The 13,646-nt window shown below is 37.9% G+C and overlaps 1 protein-coding gene across 2 annotated transcripts in view; it reads left to right on the forward strand.

The window, feature by feature from the left end:
- The first annotated feature begins 711 nt into the window (after positions 1–711).
- Positions 712–13,646, forward strand: part of Jing (jing) — a 151,747-nt gene continuing 138,812 nt past the window's right edge. Inside the window, exons 1-2 of one of the 2 annotated variants that reach the window (XM_064135804.1) lie at positions 712–875; positions 940–1,733. In XM_064135804.1, coding sequence (XP_063991874.1) covers positions 952–1,733 — 782 coding nt within the window. In that variant the 5' untranslated portion in view covers positions 712–875; positions 940–951. The remainder of the gene's footprint in view (positions 876–939; positions 1,734–13,646) is intronic. The other variant, XM_064135805.1, reaches the window with a different exon arrangement.

Genomic DNA, 13,646 nt, shown 5'->3' on the forward strand with positions numbered 1-13,646 from the left:
AACTGCAATATTCAATCCATAACCCAGTATTTAAACAAAATCCTACTGAACAACCTCCAACACTACCCTACCCTATCAGCACCCGTCACCTAAATCCCAACTACTCCCAAAACCCCGCGATCATCTCTACTATCAGCCAGTAACCCACCCCCTCCCCGAGACCTGCTCGACCGACCGCCCGTCAACCAGCCCCCTACAATGTCCCCCATCTCCACAATCCACCAGAGGCGTTTATCACGCTTGTCCCACACCCCAACGCCACCGCCGAACTCACCCCCCTCCCCAGCCTCCAGCAAATTCTCCAATTCCCCTAGTCCACCATCCCCATTGGCTCTCCCACTCCCCCCCGCCCAATAAAAATCTCCGCATACCGACCCCCACCAAACCTGCCCCTCCCCCAACCTCGTGAACACTCGTACATTTCCGTCCCCCATCGTCGCCCCTCGTCTCCCCAGGAACGCGGCAGTGGCGCAGCCACGGAGTCGCGCGCAGGTTATCGTGGTGGGAGCAGCCTCTCCCCGTGTCGCCCCTCGCGAGTGTTCACAACCGAGTGAGACCGGACGACGTGTGACCGAAGGGAGTGGCGATCCTCCGCTTCGTGCGAGCAACAGAGAGGGAAAGTTACCGGCAGAGCCGCCAGCGGGTGGGTGGGGACGAGGCGGGGAAAAAAAAAATAATAATCAAGGAGTGGGGGAGAACAGAGGGGGCACGTAGCGCGTCGTTCCAAGGAAACACAACGAGTGTGCTAGTGGCACGGCCCCCGGTGTGCTCACTCCACAGTGCTGCTGTGTCGAATGACGAATAATAATTTAATCCCCGATTGACTATCGATTTTAATGATAATTAATAAACAAGGTGATTGAGTTATCCGTGAGGTTTGTTTAATTTGAGAAGAGTAATAAAATTGAGCTGATAAATTGTGATTTTGCGATTATACAGGGCCTCATCAAAATGGCAGACTGGCGGTCTCCCGCGGAGGAAGCCGCGGCCACCGACCTGTGCGACGAGAGTCGCGTGCCGCGTGAACGACACAAAAAGCGCGTAGTGGAGCATCAGTCTCCGTTGACGGCACTTGTCGTTCATCATCTCCAACATCAGGCTTTTGTCCTTGACACATCGTGTTGCAATGATAAAAGTGATACAAGTGCCAGTGACAATAGTCGTGATGTTGATAATGTAGAGAGATGCAATGGTGTGATGAGTGATGGGTTGAATGTTGATTGTTTAAATAAACGGGATAACAATGATATTGTGAATGTTTATATGGTGAATGGTAAAGCCGTGAACGTTAAGGGGAGTAATGTACCGTTGAATATGATCAGTGGTGATGATAAATTGTTGGTAAATGGTGATTGTGATAGAAAATTGGTGATTGAGAGGTGTACGACGAAAATGCCAGATGATGGAGATGAGGGGATTGTGGTGTTGGGTGGTGTTGCTGGCAAGAGTGATGGTGGTGATTGTGTCAGTGATGTGGTACGTGAGGTTGGAGATGGTGGGGTAAATGTTACTGTTGTTGATGCTGCTGCTGCTGCTGTTGCTGTATCAGCTATACCAGAAACAATGAAGGAAATAAAACAGAGTAAACATACGGATGGTAATGGGAGTGAGCTTGTTGCCAGGCTAGGTAGCCCATACAAGGGACAGATCAGGACCGCTGAAGACACCCTCGTTGGACCCTGCGGCAAGAAACGGTGCGCCGATCGATACGACAGCTCCGAGAGCTCCGACAGGTGAGTCCAATGAAATTTATGGAGTTTTGGGGGGTTTTTTCGATTTTTTTGGGAGGGGTTTGGGGGCAGTGATCAGTGATTTCGAGATTTTAGTCTTCTGGAAGTCGAAAAATATTTGGGGGTTGGGAATGAGGGGCTTCAGTCGTGTTGGGAAAGGGGAACGTCTTCCAGGAAGGGGTTTTTGAAAGTTCGTCTGGGAGGTGGTTGAAGGTGGTAGGAAATTGGGGTCAAGGGGGTGGAGATTGAGGATTTGTTGTTTATTTGGTTATTAGAGGTAGGTTTGATGGAGGTGGAGGGTGAATGAAGAGGACCAGGTGCCCTGGGAGGTTTTTCAGGGACCGAATGAAAGGTGTAGGTTCGACTTGTGATTTTTGCGAAGAATATATCTTGATAAATACTCTGGATGGATTTATTTTATTGAATTCATCTGGGGAACCAGAGAGGTTCAGGGCAGGGAAGGGCGGGTGACACGTGAAAATATTCTTTCAACAATATTCGCGGAAAGTCCCCCCGGATAAATTTTGAAAATTTTCATCGTATCATGATTCCACCGAAATTTCAATGTAATTTGGTCTTGAAAATTCAGACTTTCATTGGAAAATCGAAAAGAACTATCTCTTTTCGTTTCATTTTCTCCTGAAAATACATAGAAAACTAAAAAATTCGGCTAAACATATTCTTGAATTTGGAGGAAGTGGTATTGAATTAGATTCAGACGTCATAATCATGAAATTTTCGATTTCATTGAAAATTCAATGTATGTTGACACCGAATATTCATGAAATTATAGATTTAATAAAATACCGGAATTCACATCTTCATGTCGCTCAAAATTTTGGAATTTCCCTAAAGTTTCACTGAACCCTAAAATTTCATAATTTCTCACCCCTCAAATAACATTCAAATCCTCCCCTAATAAACATCAACAATCAACTATCCCTGAATTTTTTTCCGCTAATGTAACTCAATATTTTTCATCGCAATTTCGTTTAATTCACACCTCGTTCATGATTTCATTGTCAATTTACGATGTCAACAGACGTCATACGTCAAAGCAAACTTCATTCCTTCATTCAGAACTTGCAACCGAATATTAATATTAGTTTGTAAATTTCAATAAATTGCAGACTGCGCTTCAAATGCTCGAATTTCCCTAAAATTTCACTGAACCCCAAAATTTCATAATCTCTTACCCCCCAAATGGCATTCAAAACCTCCCCTAAAAATAAACAATCAACAACTGTCCATGAATAAAATTTTTTTTCCAATTTTTTTCATCAAAATTTCGTTCAATTCCCACCTCGATGATGATTTCATCATCAACAGACCATATCATACGTCAAAACAAACTTCAATATTCGATATTTCCCTGCTTTCCTTGAACTCTATCTCTTTCTTTCGACTGATATCATTTTTGATAATTTGGCGGCGAACCGACTCTCAGAAGTTCGAAAAAAAATGAGTGCGTGGAGTCTCTAAGTTCGAAAAAAGTGAAATTGTTACTAATATTCCAAGAAATGCGTATCATTTCGTGTGAGAAAAAAAATAGCGAACAACAAAATATAAGAAAATGGTGGAGTGACCAACACTTTTTTAAATTCACATTTGTAAAAGTTTATTACTAGAAAAAGCCCATATTAATTATCATCGCTTGTCTCTGATATTTTAATATCTATAATATTTACAATTGGATGTTGACAACTAAAATACGATGTTAAAGGTCTTACATCTATTTTTAAGTGATTGTCTATTACTGTTGTCAGTGTAAGTAGTGATATGAATTGAGGAGTGATAAAGTTTTTTTTCTATCATTTTTCGATCTCAAATTTAATTTCATATGATAGAATATGATTTCAGTATGACATCACGTTAAAAATTGAAACAAACTCGAATAATTCCTTACAAATGTGACTGAATTACATTTATCACGCACCATTTTGAAGAACATTAAATAACCTTCGAAATTACATATAAATATACACATTAATGTCAATGAGGAGTAATGAAAAATTCAACCGAATTTGAATTTTAAGAGAAACATGAAAATCTTGTTTTATTCTTCAAATTCTCATAACTCAACTAAAAATGATGAGTAATCGATAAATCAGGTACCATTTTGAAGCTAATTTAATATTCTTTCGAATGAGTATAAAATATATGCGTTTGATAAATCAGGGGGGAGGAAAATATGTCTAATTCTAAGGAAAATCTCTGGGTTACGGAAACGGACATTTTAGTTGTGTTTCTCTTTCTCTCTTGCTCTTCTCTTTCCGAGTGGCGTTAAACTTTCAACGTTATTCCCCCTCCACTGACGCGTTAAACAGTTAAATCCCAGTTTGATAGACTGAACTATCTGGAATAGACAGTTTTTGATTTTATATTTTATCGAAAACTTTGGTGCAATCCTGCATTAAGGAAGAAATGTACAGAAAAAATTTTAAAAATCACGAGAAAAACTAAAAAAAAAAATTAAAAGTATAGAACTTGCCTTTTCATTTATTTAAAAGTGTCTCAGTGATTTTATAATTAGAAAGTTTTTAATTACCCTAGTCCTAAAATTAGAAAAATTTCATTGAAGTCATGATGAACTGTCACTTTGAAATCTACCAAATAGCGACAGGAATTTGTCCACCCCTCCCCCTTTTCCGCCATAAAGTGACAGTCGATAGCCCCATCAATTAAATTTTTCAAATTTCTAGAGTTTTCGAGATTTGACACTGACACTATCGTAATTAAAAAAATTCTAAAAATATTAAAAAAAAAATTTCACAGAACAATATTTTACAATTGGTTTTTACATATTGATTCTAAAATGATTTACATTCGGAATATTTCCCCTTCACCCCCATTCCTCCCTCCCGCCCCTAATGCGCTAAAGTGACAGCTAATTACGACCTCAAGAAAAGTTTTCAAATTCTCAGAGTTCGATGCATAATAGAGTTAAGCTATTGATATTAAAAAATTGGAAAAAATAATTACTAATTTTTGTAGAACGATATTTTGAAATAATTTACCTGAAACCCCTCGGTAAATCATTTACTTTGAATTTATTGCAATTACCCTAGCATATAAATTAAAAAGGGGACGTTTTATAATTTTAGTTTTTTAAAACTTTCTTTTCCGCAAATTTTCATTTTTTTGCTGCATGAAAATTGCAAATAAAATAGAAAAACAAAAAAATTTTATTCCAGATAGTTTAGTGTATCCAACTGGGCCTTATTGATAGTGCTTGGTATGGGTGGACAAAAATTAACCGTCTGCCCCTAGCTGTGTTCAGTCCATGTCAATATTTTATGGTTTTTCTCAGAACAGTACCGCAATGTTTAGAATATTTTTAATAAACAGAATCAGAGAAGGAAAAGAAAGGAATGAATAAACAAGGACCTTTTGCGAAATGGGTCCAGTTGCTCTGGAGCCATCATAGGATGAAGGCGTACCTTCTGGGCGCGATAAATAAATAATTTAAGCTTATTGTCAAATGGTTTATGATATTGTTTAGATGTTTCGTTTTGAAAAAATTGACAGAATAAAAATCGCCCAACTAAGGCACCATCGGGGTCGTTGCACCGCGTAGTTGAACGACGGATGGTACACGAATGCGTGCAGTTGGTTGTCGCGTGTGCACTTACATACACAAACACACATGCGCCTCTCGATGATTACACTCACTGGCGTTTCTCGCACTCGTACCTTATACATGACCGTAGGAGGAAGGGAGAGGGATGGAATGAGGGAGTTGTCGGGATCCCAACAGAGAGATGGGATTGAGCTGGGGGTTCGATACTCGCAGGGTTCGATACAAAACACGAAGCGTGAGCCAGAGGAGCCCAATGTTCGAGTTTTTGAGGGCGTTGGAAACCGTGGAAACGGCAGTCGATGAATTCCCACTTTTCTACGGGTTTCATTAGGGAATTCCATTAGTGATAGGTTTTTTTTTTCTTTTATTTTGCGGAAGGATGAGACATGGATTACGGTAGAGGCGACAGTTTATGAGCAGCTAAGCCCAGTGGTCTGAATGGAAGGCGGAAAATAAATGGAAAGGTCAAGTGAAGGTCATTGAGAGCTTTTTCAACTGGTCGTGGAAGTTGTTATAGGAGAAAAAATTTGGATTTGATTTTTTTGAAAGGGGAGAGAAATATTTTGGGAAATGTAAAGCGTTGGGGTCTGGGTGAGGTCGATATTGAGGGGATCAGAATTAGTTTTTTTGGAAAATGAAAATTTTGCAGGAGGAAATGATGGAATTGAAGGTTTTAGTCTGATGGTAAGTCATATGGCGACTTAAGTTGAATTCTGAATAATTAAGACATTGAATCGTTGATGAAATTAGAGTTTTGAAGAATTTAGTTGTTGAGGGAGTTTCTAGTCACAGTTTTTAGTCGCGTGAATGAGTTTCTGATCACGAGGTGAGACAGGATCGGATCAGAAGAACAAGGAAATTTTCATATTTAGGTAGAGAGTCTTTATTGATCTTATTGGCAGTTGGGGATTTCTTAAGTTTCACATTTTTTCCATAAAATATCGTTTTGGCTTCAATTCGTCTGTTTTGAGATTGAAGATTGAATGGAGGTTGATTGAGAATTGATGAAAGTGGATCGAGCCTTAATTTTCAAGGTTCAACCAAGCTTTGGAGAACCTGGAAAACTCCGTAAGTGTCTGGACTTTCCAGCCTCGATCGAGGCTTGACCGACGATCTTCGATCAACCCTTAACATTGTCCGATAATTCCCCAACAATTGATCATCATTAATAACTTCTTAGAGTATTTTCGTGGAATATAATTGGGTACATCGAACTACGTAATTTATGAACCAGATAATTATGTGGGAAAAAAAATTGTGAATTTTCTGAACTTTAAATTGAATATATATAAATAAATTTAAATAAATTTTCCTCAAATTATTGAATTAAATATAAATTTTAAGTTATATTTAATTTTAAATGAATAAAATTTTTCTCAATTTTTGAATTTTTCTGAATGTTCAAAATTATTTTTCATATAAAATTTGAATCAATTTTCGTTTCGACAATGAAATCAACGTTCGGGTTATCCTGGGCCCGTCAGTCTGGAGGAACATATCGGACTCAAGATGGATCAATATACATTGTATATTGAGAGTGCATGGTATGTGTGAAAAAAAATGAATCGTCTGTCTATAGCTTCGTTTAGTCCATGTCAGTATGTTATAGTTTTTCTCAAAATAGTGTCGGAATGTTTAGAATAGTTTTAATAAACAGAAACATAGAAGGAAAAGAAAGAAATGAGAAAACAAGGACCTTTTGTTGAATGGGTCTCTTGGATTATCGATAGGGATTGTCTCAATAATATAAAAAACGATTTAACTATTAACTTTAATTCTTTATTATCGCACGCAGAAGGTATAGCTTCCTCCCATGATATCTCCAGAGGAACTAACTCTTAGTCACCAATATTTTCACACTCCTAGACCTATTTGACAGGAGGCCCTTGTTCATTCATTCCTTTCTGATTCTTCTCTGGTTCTATTCATTAAAAATATTCTAAACATTTCGGTAATGTTAGGAGAAAAACTATAAAAACTATAACATACTGAGATGGACTGAAAACAGCTATAGACAGACGATTCATTTTTGTTCACACACATCAAGCACTGTCAATACCCTTTCATTAAGACATCCCTTCATTACCTATCCAGTTCAGTTCCAAAACCCTCATTACACGAGTAACTTCAACCCATCTAAAAGGATCCCGCTGCTTCATACTCATCTCTATTTATTAAAAATTTTAGTGTTTTACACGAATAAAGAATTATTTAAACTTATTCGGCCTCTGAATCATTAATAACACAAACAAATACCCGAAATTTCGCTGTAAATTCTTGTCACAAGAATATTTAATTGTCATTTACATATTTTTTTCACTGTGTGATCAGAAAGTTGGGCATTTCCCTCATTCACTTGATTGAGTCAGGTTCGTCAATCAGGCGTGGGGACAGCTTCACTGGAAATCTTGAGGAAATCAGCTTGCGGTATGGCAACCGTAGATATCGCGTCATTAAACGTTTCTTTTTGTCACGATAAAGTTATGCAATATCCGTTATGGTGTCACGTCCATAATCATGAGTGGGCGAGGTTCATTTTCTAGTTGACAGAGGCATTGAGTGGTCTTTTTGTAATTCAATGAATGACGATTCATTCATTTCTCAGTGACAAATTCCTATATTAAAAGACGCGGTGTAACGGTTTGCGTTGTCAATCCATTTCGCTTATCATAGACTTGAACTTTCATTAGAATATACTAAATAGGTCAGTTAGAATTTAATATATTTGCAGATATTATTATATATTATTATATATTATTATATATTATTAATTATTGTAATGTATATTAGAACAATAACGTGGGCCTTACGCGCGTTTATGAATGATTAGTGTTCTGCTATAAGTCGATCCTGGTATGGAATGATAATATCATAGGAAGATCATTTTTATTACCTTTTGACAGTAACGACCATCGATAATTCTATAGTACCGCATTTTCTTGTTCAGTAACACAGAACCCAACTGACTCTTGAGGTAGGAATTAACAATTGGACCAAGACAAGCCAAGCCTATTCCTAGACTGGCGTCATAGCTTGGGCCTAGCGTGGCATATGCTGAGGCCCAACATAGGCCCAGCAGTGTACCGCTGGCCTGATCCAAGTTAATCTAAATCAGAGTCTGTCGTCAATCAGGTCTTGGAATTAAATATAATGGAAATCAAAATGAACACATATTTATTTTATTTTCCGTTAATAACATTGTTGTAAAAATCTTTGAATATAATTTATAACAAAGTTCGTATTTCATACATTAAGTCGTGCAGGTGATGTCTATCTAGTTAATCAAATTGAAATGAATCAATCATTAATATAAGATAATTATTGATTTTTTAAATACAAATGAAAAATAATTGACTTCAATCAATTTTCCATAATTTTATGAGTTCATCGGTATGAACTTTGGCTGACCCCAGAGCTACTCTAGAATGTTCCAAGCCTGGCAACAAGGTTGAATTAGGCTCAATACTGGGCTTCGGTGAACTATTGAAATAACGTTGGCTCAAGGTTGGCATCACTATCGGTTGACGGCAGAGAGCTATGATAGGATGTACCAGGTGTGTCAGTCTAGAGAGAAGAATCAGAGAATTTTTATAGTGTGATTCCAATAGAAATTACTGTTCTGCTTGACAATATCGGCGCAAACTGCAGGTCTGAGAAAAATTACTATGCCTCATAGTAAAATTTCTTTATCGGTTTAGGAGAACTACGTCGGCCTCGTAAAAATTCAACGTCTCATGCAACATTTCTGATGACAAAGACCGATGTCGGGAATAATCGGCTATATTCGGCGCTCATCGTTAACCAATCACAATGAGTTATCGAAAGATTACTGTACGGTATAATAAAAAAATGAAGGAAGACACAATAAAATAAACTGATCTGGACAGAAACTTTTAAAGAATTTCTATCAATTTTTCATTTTAAATCAAATAAAAAGTGCCAGACCTTCAAATTTTTATAGTGTTATTTAGTAAATTTTACGAAGCTACATATAATTAATTACAAAATTTACTCTATTGATAGTAATTTCTATCTGTAACCAACAGACATTCCCTTGTCCTTCGATTCCAGCGCTCGACACATCAATTTTTCACAAACTTCTCTTCATGTACCAGTCTCCAATCTTGAAATTCCCCAATTCGATAATATCGCATCTTATCCTCTAGTAATCTACAAAGATTCCCTAGAATTCATATAAAACAAACCTTCCACTCCAAGAATTGCTTACGCCTCATTACTTTATCAACTCCCACAGACCATCCCACTGTTATCCAGATCAGAAAAAAAAACCATATCCACTCGGATGATTGATTCATCGATATTCACGATCATTTTCCCACATTTACTTCTCCAATTAATCACATTAATTTATTCACGGCTATTCTCACGAGCCCATTGGCGCGTGCTTCCATCCACTCACTAATCTATGAATTAATTTATGTTTATGAATACCGATTTCTCGTTTTTTCTTCGTCTGCAACTCCCACGTAATTTTTTTTTTATTCCTCTGGTGATCTACTCGCTCAGGAGGTGTGGTCCGCGTGTGCAGTAGTTATCCGCTGTACTTCATACGTAATATGCCAACGTAAGCAAAAGTATCGTCGCGTGGCCGTGGCCGTGAATGTGAAATTCGTGAATGAAACGATTGGTGAACTTGAGCGTGAGAGGTCGGTCCGGGGGGCAGGGGGGGGGCGATGTGAGGGGAGGGAGGTTAAGGAGGGGAAAAGTGGCCCGGTCCACGGTAGAAGGTAAAGGTTGCCGGTTTCACCGGTTTCACACACTTTCGATTGCTCTCATGATTTACCGATTATTTGTTTTGATTCTGACGTGCATCATGCAACTGAAATGTTGTTTCCACTTTGTAAAGATTCACGAAAAGAAATTTTAGGTAAAAATTAGACCTCCAGGGGGCGAAATAAGGGATGAAGGTTAATTTTATCATAAAAATTAGCTTCCTAAGTTTAATTTTTCCAAGAAAGTTTGATTTAGAAAGGGGTTGATTGTCATTTTGTCTCATGTTTCGCCCTCTGGAGGTCTAATTTTTATCTAATTATTTTTTTTCGGGGGGAGAGGGGGGGGTCAGTAAGGAAGGGTTTTTGTTTGGTTTCTAGGTTGAAATTAATACCCGCAGGGAGGGAAAATACATGTGGAAATATATTTTCCTATTTATGAAAGCAGAAGCACATAAATGAAGTTCGTCCGAGTCGAAATGGCGTAAGGTCTTTCCCATTGGCCGATTAAATGAATGAAGTTTCGCGTTAGTCGAAAAGGCGAAAACGTTCGTATTCCTAAAAGCATCCATTGTGAATCAAGTTACCTCTCTCATCATATTTATAACCAACGACTTTCACATTCGTTCATTTACGGTGTGATCGCCCTTCATCAGTCTATGAAAGCACAAGCACATGAATTAAATTAAATTAACCACAGAAGTCATCGACTAACTTCATGTGTAAGACTTTCTCCTAATTGGTCAATGTGTTTGAGGCGGGAAATGAAAATAGGGCGCGCGAAGCGCGCATTCGGTCTCGTATCGAATAAGTTTGAATGATCTTTAATGTTGAACCTTCAACTATAGGGGAACTGGTGACGTGTGAAAACCTTGTGGCTGATTTAACTAATCACACATGCGCGACGTTATTTGTAGATGCAGATGGAGCCTACGCGTAAGGTTGCAGCGTAGACTATTGATAAGGTTATTACAAGAATAAGGTGATGAGTGGTTTTAAGTTCAGCTAAAGGTCCGGTCACTAATGGGACTGGCACATGATCACAACACCACAATCAGTTGTACTTAATCGTTTTAGTTTTATCAGGTTCTATGACATAATAACTTTTATAGTGGAAATGGGATTGTTGGAATGATCCAAACGTGGGAATGTTATTTTATACGCTCGAAAGGCACAACCGATCTGGTTTCTTTCCTTAGACTAAAAGACTAAAGGGCTACAACACCCTGGACCTGATGACTCATATTAATAATGACCCCCTATGCACCTCTGTTTAGACCCAAGAAAACAGAACATGCACATCACACTCCAAACTTCTCAGAATTTTCACCCATAAAATCACCTGTTGAATTTTTGGAGATTTCCCCAAATACAAAATTCACTCTTTCTCCTCTGGAAAATATGTTCCAGAACTTTATGGTGGTAGGGCCCCGAATGTATGAAAAAAAGGGGAAAAGTTTTTATTACCCGTCTTGCTTAGCAACATTTGGAGACCAGAAGTGGCCATGGGGCTATGACATAAAAACCTTTTCGGGGGTGGAAATGGTCTGGTCCATGAGGCCCAAAATCCTATCTTTAAGTTTAGTCTATCGTTAGAATTTCTAGAGGAACATACCTCCTGACATACGTAGGGCCAAGTATATCGATTAAATATAAAGTGTTCAAAAGAAACAACAGTGTTGCTTATTTCAATCCCATATTCCAATATCACCCATAGATCGTTATGGACATGGGATGCACGTTTTTTTCGTTCAGGATTGTATTTAGCTGACGATATATCCCAATAGTTACATTGCGTATGTTCGGAAGAGACCTATTGAGAGTGCTTGGTATGTCTGGACAAAAATTAATCCTGTGACCATAGCTGTTTTCAGTCGACGTCAGTATTTCATAGTTTTTCTCAGAACAGTTCCGGAATTTTTAGAATAGTTTTAATAAACAGAAACAGAGAGGAATGAGTGAACAAAGGCTTTTTGTCAAATGGATGATGGACGGAGAAAAAAGTCTGTGAAAAATTACTGTATCGGGCCGTAGAATCGAGGTGCAATGAAATGTCTTTTACTCACACATAAAAATTCCCATCAATAGAGTAAATTTTGTAATTAATCACATGTGGCTTCGTAAAATTTACTAAACAGTGCTATAAATTTTAAAGGTCTATCATTTTTCATTTGATTTTAAATGAAAAATTGATAAAAATTCTTTAAAAGTTTCTGTCTAGATCAGTTTATTTTATTGTGTCTTCCTTTTTTTATTGTGCCGTACAGTAATCTTCCGATAACTCAGTGTGATTGGTTAACGATGAGTGCCGAATGCATCCGATTATTGCCGAATACATCCGATTATTACCGACGTTGGACTTTATCATACGAAATGTTGCATCAGACTTTAAATTTTTACGAATCTGATATAGAAATTTTCCGCCGCCGATAAACAAATTTTACTATGCAGTATAGTAATTATTTTCAGGTCAACAGCTCATATTTTTCTCTCCGTATAAGAATCAGATGATCAGAAGGCATCATAGGAGAAAGATATAAGTTCATACTCGAATCGTTTTGATATTATTTAACAATTCCTTTCCAGAATCCCATAACACCGACTTCCAAAAATCTGTCATTTGCTATTCTGTCAAGACCTATCTAGTCCTCCGAACCTTGCAAAGTCAGCCTTGCAAACCCAACTCATATTTCCATCTAGCATCCGGAAGCATAGATACCCTCCGATATTTGTTCAACATCGTCAATTACCGCAGAATAAGAAAAAAATAATCAGACAGCGATCAGCGCTGTTGGGGGCGTTGGTGTAGGCGTTGGTTTACTAAAAGTCCACAACAGAGGCCACCGTCTAGGCGTTATGCAGAGTTGTATTAGAAGGGAAAAACATCGGAGGAAGTTTTTCCCATGCGCACTTTGCCGTTGGATTACTTGGTCGACCGCGTGCCTCCACAGTGATGTCGTAAGCAGTGTTTTAGAAAGCTCAAGGCACTCAACTCCAGGGATAAATTCAACTACTGCATCTTTTGCAGCATGTGGTGGGAGAAGAAGTGGAGAAGAGTGAGTTGTGGTAGTAAGCACTTATATTTGAGTCACCAGTTGTGGTATACGATGCCAGTATGAGGTTACAGACATTGGAATTTAGCTAATGTCTGTACGTCGAGATGATGACAAACGAATGACATTAAGATTCCATCAGAATGTGAGGAAATTTTTCGCGTTATCTCGGGGAAATTAGCATTTGCCATTTTTTTTGTTGTCATTTGGTTGTTTCAGATTTTTTGGCCAGTCAATTTCACATATTTTTTGCTCTAAATGAGAAATTTTGTTCGAAAGGTTCGAAAGAGAGAGAGAGACGATAACATTAAGATTAAATTCAAAAAAATGTGACGACATTTTTGGTGCAATCTCGAAAAAATTACTCTGCCATTTTTTTTCACTCAATTTCAATGATTTTTTTTCATTCGATTCACGAAATTTTTTCACCCAAATGAGAAATTTCGTTCAAGAGGTTCGAGGGAGATACGACGAGAAACGGATGACATTAAAATTTCATTAAAACGTGAAGTAATTTTTCGCATAATCTCGGAGAAATTACCATTCGCCATTT

This window comes from Diachasmimorpha longicaudata, chromosome 16 (genome assembly GCF_034640455.1).
Source record: "Diachasmimorpha longicaudata isolate KC_UGA_2023 chromosome 16, iyDiaLong2, whole genome shotgun sequence".
Classification (NCBI taxonomy): Eukaryota; Metazoa; Arthropoda; class Insecta; order Hymenoptera; family Braconidae; genus Diachasmimorpha; species Diachasmimorpha longicaudata.